The sequence below is a fragment of the Diabrotica virgifera genome, chromosome 7, assembly GCF_917563875.1.
Source record: "Diabrotica virgifera virgifera chromosome 7, PGI_DIABVI_V3a".
Taxonomy (NCBI): domain Eukaryota; kingdom Metazoa; phylum Arthropoda; class Insecta; order Coleoptera; family Chrysomelidae; genus Diabrotica; species Diabrotica virgifera.
The window spans coordinates 127,784,178-127,799,417 of record NC_065449.1 but is presented as its reverse complement, the minus strand read 5'-3'; the positions used below and the strand labels follow the sequence as shown (position 1 = coordinate 127,799,417).

Genomic DNA, 15,240 nt, shown 5'->3' with positions numbered 1-15,240 from the left:
TGTCATATTCCGTAGTTTATTATTATTTATTTTGTTTGTAGTATACATTTTGTTTGTTCAGCAAGTATGTCTTTCTCTTATGCAGTTTTGATAGTTTATTTTTGATAAAAATATAAGCACAAATTTAAAATAAAATAAAGTTTAAATCGTTTGAGGTCTTTCTTCACTCGAATAAAATTGCATATTTTTTTATTGCGATAATTACTTGCACCCACTTTTACATACATAGGATGAACATGTAAACTCAGTGTCAAGTTTAAATAACTAATATACATTTTAAGCAGAAAAACAGTTAATGTGACCCCCATAAATGTGGCAACGCTGCGTGGTGCCTGTTTGTAATTTATTATCAAAATTTTATACAACTTGGATGCCTCTTTATCAGATATTTTCGGGGTGCCGAAATATCAATATTTATTATATACAATATACACCGGGAGCTACATTGACGTCGGTTTACTGGGTGCCTGTAGCTACAGTTACTATGTATATATATATATATATATATATATATATATATATATATATATATATATGTATTCTAACAGCCCCTTTTTATTGACTCCAACCCACCGAAACTCAAAAGTGTTTTATATATATATATATATATATATATATATATATATATATATATAGTATATATATGTATATATATATATATATATATATATATATATATATATATATATATATATATATATATATATATAGTGACGTATATATATATTGATAAGCCCAGAGAGGTTGAAGAGGGCGAAACACATTTCTAAGAACTGGTGTTTGGATCTTTGATTCTATTCGAAAAATTTTTCCCAACCCGAAATGGTGGATGTGTGAATTGTTCGTAAGGGGATTTTTCCACATTCTCTATTTCATCTGTTTGATTTCGTACGAGTGGTCGTCAAACCATTAACCTTGGATCCTTTGATCACTGAGTGTGTTTCAAGGATCTACATCTCATGTTTTTAAACATAGATTTTACTTACTTTAAGTAATTAGGGAATTAAAACTTGAGACTGTCATTGTCGGACTTGCCGTAGATTTACGCACCTTCTATGTCTAGGTCTCGAATGTTGTTTTTTGATTGGAATGTGTCTAAAGATATTCAACCTCTCATCTTTATTGATAAGCCCAGAGAGGTTGAAGAGGGCGAAACACATTTCTAAGAACTGGTGTTTGGATCTTTGATTCTATTCGAAAAATTTTTCCCAACCCGAAATGGTGGATGTGTGAATTGTTCGTAAGGGGATTTTTCCACATTCTCTATTTCATCTGTTTGATTTCGTACGAGTGGTCGTCAAACCATTAACCTTGGATCCTTTGATCACTGAGTGTGTTTCAAGGATCTACATCTCATGTTTTTAAACATAGATTTTACTTACTTTAAGTAATTAGGGAATTAAAACTTGAGACTGTCATTGTCGGACTTGCCGTAGATTTACGCACCTTCTATGTCTAGGTCTCGAATGTTGTTTTTTGATTGGAATGTGTCTAAAGATATTCAACCTCTCATCTTTATTGATAAGCCCAGAGAGGTTGAAGAGGGCGAAACACATTTCTAAGAACTGGTGTTTGGATCTTTGATTCTATTCGAAAAAAAAAAAAAAATTTTTTTCCCAACCCGAAATGGTGGATGTGTGAATTGTTCGTAAGGGGATTTTTCCACATTCTCTATTTCATCTGTTTGATTTCGTACGAGTGGTCGTCAAACCATTAACCTTGGATCCTTTGATCACTGAGTGTGTTTCAAGGATCTACATCTCATGTTTTTAAACATAGATTTTACTTACTTTAAGTAATTAGGGAATTAAAACTTGAGACTGTCATTGTCGGACTTGCCGTAGATTTACGCACCTTCTATGTCTAGGTCTCGAATGTTGTTTTTTGATTGGAATGTGTCTAAAGATATTCAACCTCTCATCTTTATTGATAAGCCCAGAGAGGTTGAAGAGGGCGAAACACATTTCTAAGAACTGGTGTTTGGATCTTTGATTCTATTCGAAAAATTTTTCCCAACCCGAAATGGTGGATGTGTGAATTGTTCGTAAGGGGATTTTTCCACATTCTCTATTTCATCTGTTTTATATGTATATATATATATATATATATATATATATATATATATATATATATATATATATAGTATATATATATATATATATATATATATATATATATATATATATATATATATATATATATATATATATATATATATATATATATATATATAATTGTGTTTTCAATTTATCAATCAAAGGCAAAATGAAAATTAAATTAAATTTTTTTTTAATAACGCGGGCACATAAATTTGATACACCCTGTATATTGATCTGTAAATATTTATTAGAATTTAGTTTGGATGTAAGTGGATTTCTTTTTTTAATGAGCTTTCCGATGAACCATTAAAGACTTTTGTGAATAATTAAAGTGAAAAGAACGATGTATTTAGGTTTAAAATGGAAAAAGATTGTTTATTACGGGAACTATAGAATCCACAGGTAGAGGTAATTATCATTTTCTAGAAAAGTGCTTTAAAAGAAAGTTTGGAATTTTAATATCTTTGTTTCACCCCGAGTAAATGTTGTAGGGTTCCCCGAAAGTAATTAGGATGGTCGGAATAATTTTGAAAATGACTGTTTGTTTATCGAATGGAAAAGAGAAATGTTTCTGATTCTTGGCAATTTGGAAGGGGAAAAGTGGTTGGAATGTTGAGTGAGTTTGGAAAAGAAGGCAGTATGTTATTGGCATCGCTGAGGGGCAGTTCGACGTTTTCGTGGATAGGTAGTTAGCAAGTACCAGTGGTTGTTTGATAGTGGAGAATAGTGCTGAAAAGTGGAACGAGAGACAGATCAAATTGAGACGAAATACCTCTTTGATTCTGTATTATTGTGAGAAGGAGAGCAGAGAATTTTTGGAGTTCTTTTGGAATCGAGTACTGGTCAAAAGAGGCCTTGGCTTGTTGGAGAATTGGTGCTGGTATGCTGATAGTTTTGAAGCTGGAGAACGGAGAGGGCTTTGAGGAGTAGCTTTTAACATAGTCAACGAGGGAGAGCTGTTTTGGGTCACGAGAAGACATCAGAGTGAGTGAAGCAAAAGGTCAGTCAATTTACGTGAAAGATATTTTATGTTCGGAAACTAAAATTTTTAGTAAAAAGCATATGAATTAAAATTCCAATATTTCAAAAAGTAAATAGGAAATATAGGTAATCTTGCGAATACATAAATTTGTTTTGTTTAGTTTGTTTTACCAAAATCATCGGGAACAAACCGATAAATTGTTTTTTTTAACTAGAATAAATTTAAGTGGTAAAAATTTCATTCGGACATCTGTGTCCACAGGTTTTAGATTTGATAGATTTTTAGAGTATTGATTTTGATAAATAAAAGACAATTCTGTATGTTTATTTTATATTTTGCTTTATTTCTTTTTCCTATTTTATCCCGATTAGGATCAACTAAGAGATACTGAAACCACGAGAGAAGATAAGTATAACGTAAGATAATTTAGACATTTTTTTAATATTATAAAAAGGCACCCTGAGATTTTTTATTCATTTTTTATGTATGATTTGCGACAATTAAATAATTAATCAAACAAATAATAATTAATATAAAATTAATAAGAAGCAGATCATAACAACATGGCGAGCCAACGTAGGACATTAAAGTATCTCTGGTTGTGAATTTGAAGGGAATAGGAAACGGAAAAACAGGTGAAGGAAAATTTATTTGCCCGTCGGAAAAAGTTGATATATTTAAAATTTTTGAAATATTTGTTTGACTTAATTTTTTTTATCTAGGTACAGTTTTTACATATTTATTTTATTTTTGATTGATTTGGATTTTGAAATATTTAAAAATTTGTGGGATAAATTGATTATATTTGGGGGGAGAAAAATTTTCGTCTCGACAGCATACAAGGTATTTTCGAATTTCATGTTAGGCGGGGATAAATTTTAAATACATGTCGATAACAACCAGAAGCAAAAGCAAAGAAAACAAAAAACAAGAACATTTGGAACAAGAAGAACATATAGAACAGGAAGACATTTTCGAAACAACAATCATGGCATCAGAACAACAGGAATTATCAGGAATAGATAAATTACTACAACTGATGCAACTCCAGTCACAAAAAATGGATGACAATCAAAGAGAAACAAAACAAGCAATGGATGAAGCAAAAAGGACAATGGATAAAAATCAGGAAGAAACATCAAAGAAAATGGATAAAGTGGATCAAAAAATGGATTAATCACAACCAAAAATGGATCAAAAAATGGATGAAACACAACAAAAAATGGATGAAACACAACAAAAATTGGATAAAAAAATGGATGAAACACAACAAAAAATGAAACGAGCAATAGAAGAGAACAACAAGAAAGTGGAGGAACGCATAGAAAAGTATGAAAATTAAGTAAAAGGATGTTTGACAACAATGAAAAACGAGATAGAACAGCAAGAAATGAAAATTCAAAATAAAATGGAGGAGTTAACAAATTGCCAGAAAAAGGAACTAGAAAATTTGGAAACCAAATTTGAAAATGCTTTACAAGAAGACAAGAAAGAAATAGAAGAAAGATTCCAAAATAATGAAAAACTAATTGATGATATCAGAAAACAACGAGAGACCGGAGAAAGAAGGGAAACGATTATCCATAGTTCAGAGGAAGTGAAAATAAGATTTGGCGGGGATGTAAAAAAATTACACCCAGTAATTTTCATAAACAATTTAAAAAAGAAAATACGATACATCGGTAACTTCGAGACAGCCAAAGAAACGATAAGGAACCATCTTAAAGATGAGGCAAGTTTATGGTTCGATAGCAAAGAAGAAGAATTTGACAATTGGCATAAATTTGAACAAAAGTTCCTGAGTTATTTCTGGGGAAAAATACAACAGCTAGAAATAAACAAGGAATTGCAAAATGGGAGGTACCATGATAGAATGGGTATTTCAGAGAAAACATATGCACTACAATTATATAATAATGCAAAACATCTACAGTACAATTATTCATCCGAACAGCTAGTAGAACTGATAGCCAGACATTTTGAAGATACCTTAGATCACATAACTCTACAAAACTACAAAGATATCGACAGTTTGTGCCAATTCTTACAAATACGAGAAGCAAAAATGAGAGAAAGAGAAATAAGAAGATCGCAAGATAATTATAGACAACGCGAAAATCGAGACTATAGAGATAGAAGACAGAACTTTAGGAGAGATTATACAAGAAGAGAAAACGAAAATAGAGACAACGGAAGAGGAAACTATGAACAAAGAAATCGGCAATGGAACGAAGACAGATATCGAGAAAACCAGAATAGAAATAACAACCGCACAAATCAAGAAGACAGAAATGATAATAGAAGGAATGAACAGGAAAATCGTGGAAACCGATACGGGTCCGACAGACAAAGAGAAAACAGAAGAGCGGTAAACAACACGCAAATATATGAATATGAGGATGAGAGACAAAGCGACGGAAGAAGAAGCGAAGAAGAACAGCAAGCGTCTTTTCACGAAAGCGCTTACTAAAAACAAAAGAACAGGAATTTTTTGTCACCCGAAGGAATTTATTAAATTAGCAGGAAATAATGATAAAGGAAGTGGATCTAATTTAAAATTTGTAGATGGTTTTATCAATGAGAAACCGATTAAAATTATGATTGATACTGGTTCAGAAATTACTTTGATTAACAGGAAATTAATAGAAGAGGTTGATTTGACGAATTTAATTTACAAAATTCCCAGGGTAAATTTAGTGGGCGCAAATAAACGGACTTTGGCAACAATAAATGAAGGAATACGAATAAGGGTTCGATTGGGGAAGAAATTTTATGCACTACAATGTGTTATAATGCCAAACATGATTCATGTTATGATCGTAGGAGTGGATGAATTGTCAGAAAAACATGTGGTGATAGATTTCAAAAATAACACGATGAAAATCACAGATGGAAAAGAAGAAGAACCTAACATTCTGGAAATGGACAAGGAACATGAGAAACGGAAAAAGGATAATGCAGACAAAAAACAAACGGTGGAAATGAATTTGGCAATTAAGCAAGGACAGAAAAAGAAGAAAAGAAAGCAGGAGAAGATAAGTAAAAACAATGAAGCTCGGGATTCCTCGAAAAAAGAGATGAGAACAGAAGAAGAAAAAGAAGAAAAAAGATTGACAAATGAAAATGAAGCTTGAGATTCCTCAAAAGAAGAGATGAGCCCAGAAGAAGAAAAAGAAGAAGATTGACACAAGAAAATGAAGATTGGGATGAGCCCAGAAGAAAGAGATCAGATTAGAAAAAGAGAGCGAAAAAGATACTATGGAAACTGTGGTATTTGACGAAGAAGTATGCAAAATGGAGGAGGCAGAATACACAATAAACATGTGTAAAGAATCGGAGGAGAAAGAAATAAAATTGATATGTGGAGAAGAAAAGGAGAAGGAACTGCGTGAAATATTGAGGGATTATGAAAATTTAATAAATGAAGAAAACAGAGTAGCCAAAAAGTATGAACATTCATTTGAGGTGAAAGACAGGAAATTTTCGATCGAAAACTTACCCCACCCCATATAAGTACCGACAGTAGGTGAAAGGAGAAATCAATAAAATGTTAGAAAATCAAATCATAGAGAGATGTGACTCTCCGTATATCAACCCAATCGTGATTGTTAAAAAAAGCAGTGGAGAATTGAGGCTATGTTTGGATGCCCGGAATATAAATCAACACACGGTATCTCAATATGAATCACCTCTCAACATCGAGGCTATTTTTGGGAGAATTACAGGATCACATATTTTTTCTAAAATTGACTTAAAACATAGTTTTTGGTTGATACCTTTAGCAGAAAAATGTAGAAACTACACCGCTTTTTCGATCGATGGTATTGTGTACCGATTTAAAGTAGTGCCTTTTGGGTTACAAAGTGCTTGTGCAGCACTGGTAAGAGCTCTCCATACAATATTAAACAGGTATGAAGATTTTATAGTACACTACATTGACGACTTACTAATTTTTTCACCAGATACATCGAGTCATTTAAAACACATAAAAAATATATTAGAAGAGCTGGACAAGGCCGGATTAAAATTGAATATTGAAAAATGTCAATTTTTTCAAAAAGAAGTGACATATTTGGGTTTTAAATTGGAAACAAAAACAGTTAGTTTAGCCGAGGACCGGATAAAACTCATAGATGAATACCCAAGGCCAACGAATTTAAAAACATTGAGAGGTTTTCTTGGTACAATCAACTATTTCAAAAAACTAATTCCTGATTTGAGCCAGAAGGAGATTCCATTGATAAAATTACTGAAGAAAGGTGTTAAATGGAATTGGAAAGAAGAACAAGAGAAAGCTTTCCAAATATTAAAAGAAGAATTCTCGAGAGGAACTAAAATATATCATCCCATGTACAATTTACCTTTCATATTACGAACTGATGCGTCCATCCAAAAATTCGCGGGAGTTTTGTCGCAGATACAAAACAATCAAGAAGTGCCAATTTGTTTTATTTCCCGGGTGACAAAAACACACGAAAGAAAATACAGTGTGACTGAATTAGAGTTTGCTAGCGTACTTTTTTGTGTAAATAAGTTAAGGTTTTATCTATTGGGAGCAAAATTTACAATTGAAACAGATCATGCAGCTTTAGTGCATATCATGAAAAATCGACTGGTTAACAATCGTATACATCGAGGAATTTTGTTGCTACAGGAGTATGATTTTGAGTTTCGATACATAAAAGGAAAAGACAACATTATAGCCGACGCTCTCACACGTGATGAAGACACTGGAAAAAAGGAAGGAATTGTTTTTCAGGTGGGACTAAATATGATAACAAGAGAAAAGTGTTGTTGTCGAGAGAAAATCATTTTTTTTTTGTTGCACTTATTAATACTGATTTTATCTCAAAACAAGGCGGGGATGTTATTGTGTTTTCAATTTATCAATCAAAGGCAAAATGAAAATTAAATTATTTTTTTTTAATAACGCGGGCACATAAATTTGATACACCCTGTATATTGATCTGTAAATATTTATTAGAATTTAGTTTGGATGTAAGTGGATTTCTTTTTTTAATGAGCTTTCCGATGAACCATTAAAGACTTTTGTGAATAATTAAAGTGAAAAGAACGATGTATTTAGGTTTAAAATGGAAAAAGATTGTTTATTACGGGAACTATAGAATCCACAGGTAGAGGTAATTATCATTTTCTAGAAAAGTGGTTTAAAAGAAAGTTTGGAATTTTAATATCTTTGTTTCACCCCGAGTAAATGTTGTAGGGTTCCCCGAAAGTAATTAGGATGGTCGGAATAATTTTGAAAATGACTGTTTCGTTTGTCGAATGGAAAAGAGAAATGTTTCTGATTCTTGGCAATTAGGAAGGGGAAAAGTGGTTGGAATGTTGAGTGAGTTTGGAAAAGAAGGCAGTATGTTATTGGCATCGCTGAGGGGCAGTTCGACGTTTTCGTGGATAGGTAGTTAGCAAGTACCAGTGGTTGTTTGATAGTGGAGAATAGTGCTGAAAAGTGGAACGAGAGACAGATCAAATTGAGACGAAATACCTCTTTGATTCTGTATTATTGTGAGGAGAGCAGAGAATTTTTGGAGTTCTTTTGGAATCGAGTACTGGTCAAAAGAGGCCTTGGCTTGTTGGAGAATTGGTGCTGGTATGCTGATAGTTTTGAAGCTGGAGAACGGAGAGGGCTTTGATGAGTAGCTTTTAACATAGTCAACGAGGGAGAGCTGTTTTGGGTCACGAGAAGACATCAGAGTGAGTGAAGCAAAAGGTCAGTCAATTTACGTGAAAGATATTTTATGTTCGGAAACTAAAATTTTTAGTAAAAAGCATATGAATTAAAATTCCAATATTTCAAAAAGTAAATAGGAAATATAGGTAATCTTGCGAATACATAAATTTGTTTTGTTTAGTTTGTTTTACCAAAATCATGGGGAACAAACCGATAAATTGTTTTTTTTTAACTAGAATAAATTTAAGTGGTAAAAAATTTCATTCGGACATCTGTGTCCACAGGTTTTAGATTTGATAGATTTTTAGAGTATTGATTTTGATAAATAAAAGACAATTCTGTATGTTTATTTTATATTTTGCTTTATTTCTTTTTCCTATTTTATCCCGATTAGGATCAACTAAGAGATACTGAAACCACGAGAGAAGATAAGTATAACGTAAGATAATTTAGACATTTTTTTAATATTATAAAAAGGCACCCTGAGATTTTTTATTCATTTTTTATGTATGATTTGCGACAATTAAATAATTAATCAAATAAATAATAATTAATATAAAATTAATAAGAAGCAGATCATAACAATATATATATATATATATATATATATATATATATATATATATATATATATATATATATATATATATATATATATATTGTTGTGATCTTGATTATTGATATGAGATAATATTTTTATATGTCATTTAATTTAATCAATGCATTAATAATAATCTAATTAATTTACCAGATCACATATCAATATGTTTTCAATCTCAGGGCTTTTTATAAAATTCATTACTTACATACGTGGCTTCTAAATATTTCTTAATGGTTCCTAATCGGGATAGGAAAGAAAAGAGTAAAATAATAACACATATGGGTTACAATTGTAATCAAAATATTGTTTATTTTATTTAAATGGCAATCACTGCTTAATATTTGCTATATCTTATTATTCTTAAACATAACATTTACACATGGGAATCTTATTTCCTTTTGATTTCCAATTGAAAGTTTTTATTAACATTTAACTATTATGATTTATCAGCAACAATTCTATTTAAGTTTGATGAAACTTTTCTGATATTATTGATTATGTTTCTTCAATTTTAAATGTGGTATTTACTACGAAAAACCCATACATTCATGTCCAAACAAATGAGACTGACCTTTTTCTGGTGCATTGAGAATGTCTTCACACAAGACCCGTTTCCTGCTATCCTTGGCTGCAATCAAAACCTCGTCCTGGCTTCCAGTAATGTTCTCCTCTGAAACTAGCTCGTATAGCTCTCGTTTCCTGCTTCTGTCGTGATGCTGTGTTCTACCTTTTTCGAAACTGCAATCAGCTACCGGGAACTCTTGGCTCAAGGAGGTTCTTTTACTCTCAACCTGGCCTACCTCTCGTTCTACGATAGATACTCCACACTCACGGAACTACACCGGCTTTCTCACTCTCCGTACACTACCGTCTACTACTCGACTTCACTTCTCGACAGCTCAAAACATTCTGATCTCTATTTGTCATTCATTCCCCTACTTTCTAAATATCCCTTCCAGATTCACAAATCAAAATTCCACCACCAACTCTCATTCGCAGTATTCCTCAAAACCAATTTTTAAACTTTCTAAATATGCTTAATGGATTTCAAAGAAAATAGTTAATTCCCATTCTAAAATTACTTTCTACTATATACAAATTTTAATGACCTATTCTCTATTTCCACTTAGTCTTATTTAGCATCGGCTAATGACCGATCCTTCCGCGAACAACGATAATGGCCTATTATCGATTTCACTTGAGTCTTATTTAATCACTTCTTAAAATTAAATATAACAATTTGTTGTATACAGGTTGTTCTAAATTTATATGCCCGTGGTTGAGAAAATTGAAAATATTTTATATTAAATTGAATTTTGTCTATAATTATCAAATTTTAATTTTCATATCAAATAGAAATATAACAAATCCCCGCCTTGTATTCGATAAAATTTATCTGCATTTTTAAATAAATTTTCTCGAGGCAAAACCAACTCCCTGTATATTTCCTTACTTTAATCTACGTCTTATATCCTAACTTACTATCTACTTCATGTAATTCTGTCTTTTATTCGTGATATTTGTATACATCGTGAATATTATAAATTCCTCGGATCTTTTCCGAGTTCCTGTGCCTCAACTCATAACTATTTATCCCATTTTCATTATTCACGATATACGGGCCTTCGAAAACAGGCATCAACTTTGCGCAAATGCCCCCAGGAAGATTTGATACTCGTAATGCCCTCACGAGTACTTTTTCACCCTTTTGGAAAGTCTAGTTTTTTGGAAAATTTGGAAGTCTGGTCTTCTTTTTCTATTTTGTTCCTGTCTTTGGATATATTTTTCGTTGCTTCGCCGTAATCTTCTCTGTACGGTTTCAATCACCTGTTGATATTCTTTTGGATCTTGGTCTTCCCATGGCCTTATCGGCAGTACACCCTTCATGATGTATTCTGGGGTCTCTTTTGTTACTGTGCTCGGAATTGTATTTAGATACCTTTCTATTTCCACCATTTTCCTGTCCCAGTGGCGATTTTGACCATCTGTTGCAATGCGAAGAAATTTCGTCACTTCCTGTATGAATCGTTCCGAAGGATTACTCTGTGGATGCCTGATGCTGACAAAATTTGTCTCTATTCCTCGTTCTCGAAGTTGTCCCTTGAAACGATCATTTCGGAAATACGTTGCATTGTCCAGTAGAATCTTTTTTGGTGTTCCTACTATGGCTATAAAATTGTCTATTTTTCTTAATATTTCTTCCCCCTTTGTGGTGCGGCAACTATATAATTTTACGTATTTTGAAAACACATCCACCATTACCAGAATATGTTTGTTCCTTTTAGTGGTCATAATTAGATCGCTTAACATATCTATTGCTACAATGTCTAGTTTGTTTCGGGCTTCAATATTTTTGGCAACACTTTCGTTTTTGAAATTCCGACTCTTATATTTTTGACATACATCGCACTTCTGGGTAATTTCCTTTGCAATGCGGTAATCCTGTCGGCTTATGTAATTTTCCCTAAAAACGAGCCAAACTTTTCTGCTACCGATATGCCCATTGTCCTCATGTAATTTCTTTATTATCTTTTCGGCCAATGTCTGTGTCACTAAATATAGTTCCTTTCCGTCTATTCTCTTAAAATATATGTTATTTTCTACTTCCGCTCTTCTTTTTTCTCTTTCCTCTAGGTCTTCCTGGTTTGTCCTTATCTCATTTAACGAATATATCCCTTCTTCTTGTATTAATCTATTTATTCCCACCTGTAGAGTAATTGTTTCCTTTTTTCCGGTGTCCTCATCCCGTGTTAGAGCGTCGGCTATTGTTGTCTTTTCCTTTTATATATCGGAACTCAAAATGATACTCCTGTAATAACAGAATGCCTCTATGTATTCTATTATTTACTAATCTATTCTTCATGATATGTACTAAATCTGCATGGTCTGTTTCGATTGTGAATTTTGCTCCCAATAAGTAAAACCTCAATTTGTTTACGCAATATAGTACACTGGCAAACTCCAATTCTGTAACACTATATTTTCTCTCATGTGTTTTAGTCACTCGAGATATAAAACATATCGGTACTTCTTGGTCGTTTTGTATTTGAGACAGAACTCCTGCAAATTTTTGTATGGACGCATCAGTTCGGAGTATAAAAGGTAAATTGTAAATGGGGTGGTATATTTTCGTTCCTTTTGCGAATTCTCGTTTTAATGTTTCGAAAGCTTCCTCCTGTTCTTCTTTCCAATTCCATTTTATTCCTTTTTTAAGCAATTTTATCAGAGGGATTTCCTTTTGGCTCAAATCGGGAATCAGCTTTTTAAAATAATTTATCGTGCCAAGAAAACCTCTCAATGTTTTCAAATTCGTTGGTCTTGGGTATTCATCTATGAGCTTGACTCTGTCTTCGGCTAATCTTACTGTTTTGGTGTCCAATTGAAAACCCAAATAAATGACTTCTTTTTGAAAAAATTGACATTTTTCAATGTTTAATTTCAATCCCGCTGTGTCCAATTCTTTCAGAATTATTTCTATGTGTTCCAGATGACTCTGAGTATCTTGTGAAAAAATTAATAAATCATCGATATAATGAACTATGAAATCTTCATGGCGATTCAAAATGGTATGTAGAGCTCGGACGAGTGCAGCACAAGCACTCTGCAATCCAAATGGCACTACCTTAAACCGGTAGACAATACCATCAATAGAAAAAGCGGTGTAGTTTCTACACTTTTCAGCTAACGGTATCAACCAAAAACTGTGTTTTAAGTCAATTTTCGAAAATATGTGTGACCCGGTGATTCTTCCAAAAATGGCCTCGATGTTTAGAGGTGATTCATATTGTGATACAGTGTGCTGGTTGATATTCCTGGCATCTAAACATAATCTCAATTCTCCATTGCTTTTCTTTACTATCACAATCGGGTTAACATACGGTGAATCACATCTTTCGATGATTTGATCTTCCAACATTTTATTTATTTCTTCTTTCACCTCTTGTCGATACTTGTATGGAATCGGGTAAGTCTTTGATCGAAAATTTCCCAAGTTTTTCACCTCAAATGAATGTTCGTACTTTTTCGCCACTCTGTTTTCCTCATTGATCAAATTTTCATAGTTTCTTAACATCAACCGCAATTCCTTTTCTTTCCCTTCTCCACATATCAATTTTCTGTCTTTTTTCTCAGATTCTTCACACATGTTTACCGTGCATTCTGCATCCTCGTTTGCATATACCTCCTCTTCAAATACCACTGTTTCAATCATATTCTTTTCACTTTCATTTTTTTGCTTTATTTCTTCTTCTCCTGAGCTCGTCTCTTCTTTTGAGGAATCCCAGGTTTCCTTTGTTTCTGATACTCCCAAATTTTCTTCTTCTGGGCTCAACTCTTCTTTTGAGGAGCCACAGGTTTCATTTTCTTTTATCTTTTTCTGACCTTTTCTCCTTTTTTTTCTTTGTCCTTGCTTCGCTGCCAAATTCATTTCCACTGTTTGTTCTTTACCTGATTCGTCCGTATTTTGTTTCTCATGTTCCTTGTCCTGTTCTTTTTCTTTTTCTTCTGTTAGTTTCATCGTATTATTTTTAAAATCTATCACTACATGTTTTTCTGCCAATTCGTCAACTCCTACTATCATGTCATGTGACATGTTTGGCATTATTACACATTGTAGTGCATACATATTCTTACCCAGTCGTACCATTACTCGTATGCCTTCATTTATAGTTGCCAATGTCCGTTTGTTTGCGCCCACTAAATTTACCCTAGGTATTTTGTAAATTAAATTTGTTAAGTTAACTTCTTCTATTAGTTTTCTGTTGACCAATGTTATTTCAGATCCAGTGTCTATCATAATTTTAATTGGTTTCTCGTTGATAAATCCATCCACAAATTTTAAATTAACTCCATTTTTCTTTTCGTTGTTTCCTGCCAATTTAATAAACTCCTTGGGGTGACAAAAGATTCCTGTTTGATTTTTGGTTTTTAGTGAGCGTCGTCGTGAAAAAACGCCGGTTGCTCATCGTAGTTTATATTTTCGTCATAATGTCTCTCTCCGTCATATTCATCTGTCTGGGTATTATTTACTTCTCTTCTATTTTCTCTTGGTCTGTCGGATCTGTTTCGGTTTTCTCGATATCCCTGTTCATTTTGTCTACCATTATTTCTGTTTTCTTGATTTGCGAGTGTGGTGTTTCTATTCTGGTATTCTCGATTTCTGTCCTCATTCCATTGCCTATTTCTTTGTTCATAATTTCCTCTTCCGTTGTCTCTATTTTCGTTTTCCCTTCTGGGATTAAATTCTCGTCTTGTATAGTCCCTCCTATTTTGATTTCTATCTCTGTAATCCTGTTTTTCTCGGGGCCTGTAATCTTCTCGCGACCTTCTTGATTTTCTTTCTCTTAAACGTGATTCTCTTATTTGTAGGAATTGGCATAAACTATCTATGTCTTTGTAGTTTTGCAATGTGATATGGTCTTCCAGCGTTTCTTCGAAATGTCTTGCAATCAGTTCGACTAATTGTTCCGATGAGTAATTATATTGTAAATGTTTTGCGTTATAGTAAATTTGTAATGCATATGTCCTTTCTGATATACTCATCCTATCATTGTATTTCCCATTTTGCAATTCCTTGTTAATTTCCAATTGTTGGACTTTTCCCCAGAAATAATTCAAAAATTTTTGTTCAAATTGTTGCCAACTGTCAAATTCTTCTTCTTTGCAATCGAACCATAGGCTTGCTTCATATTTTAGATGATTTCTGATAGTTTCTTTTGCTGTTTCGAAATTTCCGATGTGCTGTATTTTCTTTTTCAGGCTATTTATGAACGGCACTGGGTGTAATCTTCTTACATCCCCGCCAAACCTTATCTTCACGTCATCTGTGCTATGTATAACCATTTCTCTTCTTTCTCCGACATTTTGT

At 32.8% G+C, this 15,240-nt stretch overlaps 2 protein-coding genes across 2 annotated transcripts in view; both read right to left on the bottom strand.

The window, feature by feature from the left end:
- The window catches only part of LOC126888127 (2-hydroxyacyl-CoA lyase 1), a 784,683-nt gene that overhangs the window by 733,752 nt on the left and 35,691 nt on the right, over window positions 1-15,240 (bottom strand). The window lies entirely within an intron of this gene.
- Window positions 9,513-14,169, bottom strand: LOC126888128 (uncharacterized). The gene is made up of 2 exons (XM_050656139.1): window positions 13,312-14,169; window positions 9,513-10,833 (listed from the first exon to the last, which is right to left on the bottom strand). Exons 1-2 carry the CDS (start codon window positions 14,167-14,169, stop codon window positions 10,723-10,725), a joined length of 969 nt encoding a protein of 322 aa, XP_050512096.1. The 3' UTR covers window positions 9,513-10,722.

What these genes read in the sequence shown, in the direction of transcription:
- LOC126888128 (XM_050656139.1), bottom strand. Translation starts at nt 14,169, where the DNA reads ATGATAGACACTGGATCTGAAATAACATTGGTCAACAGAAAACTAATA. An exon ending in CATACAAGTATCGACAAGAG is followed by an intron (nt 10,834 to 13,311) that starts GTGAAAGAAGAA and finishes TATAAGACGTAG; the next exon opens with ATTAAAGTAAGGAAATATAC.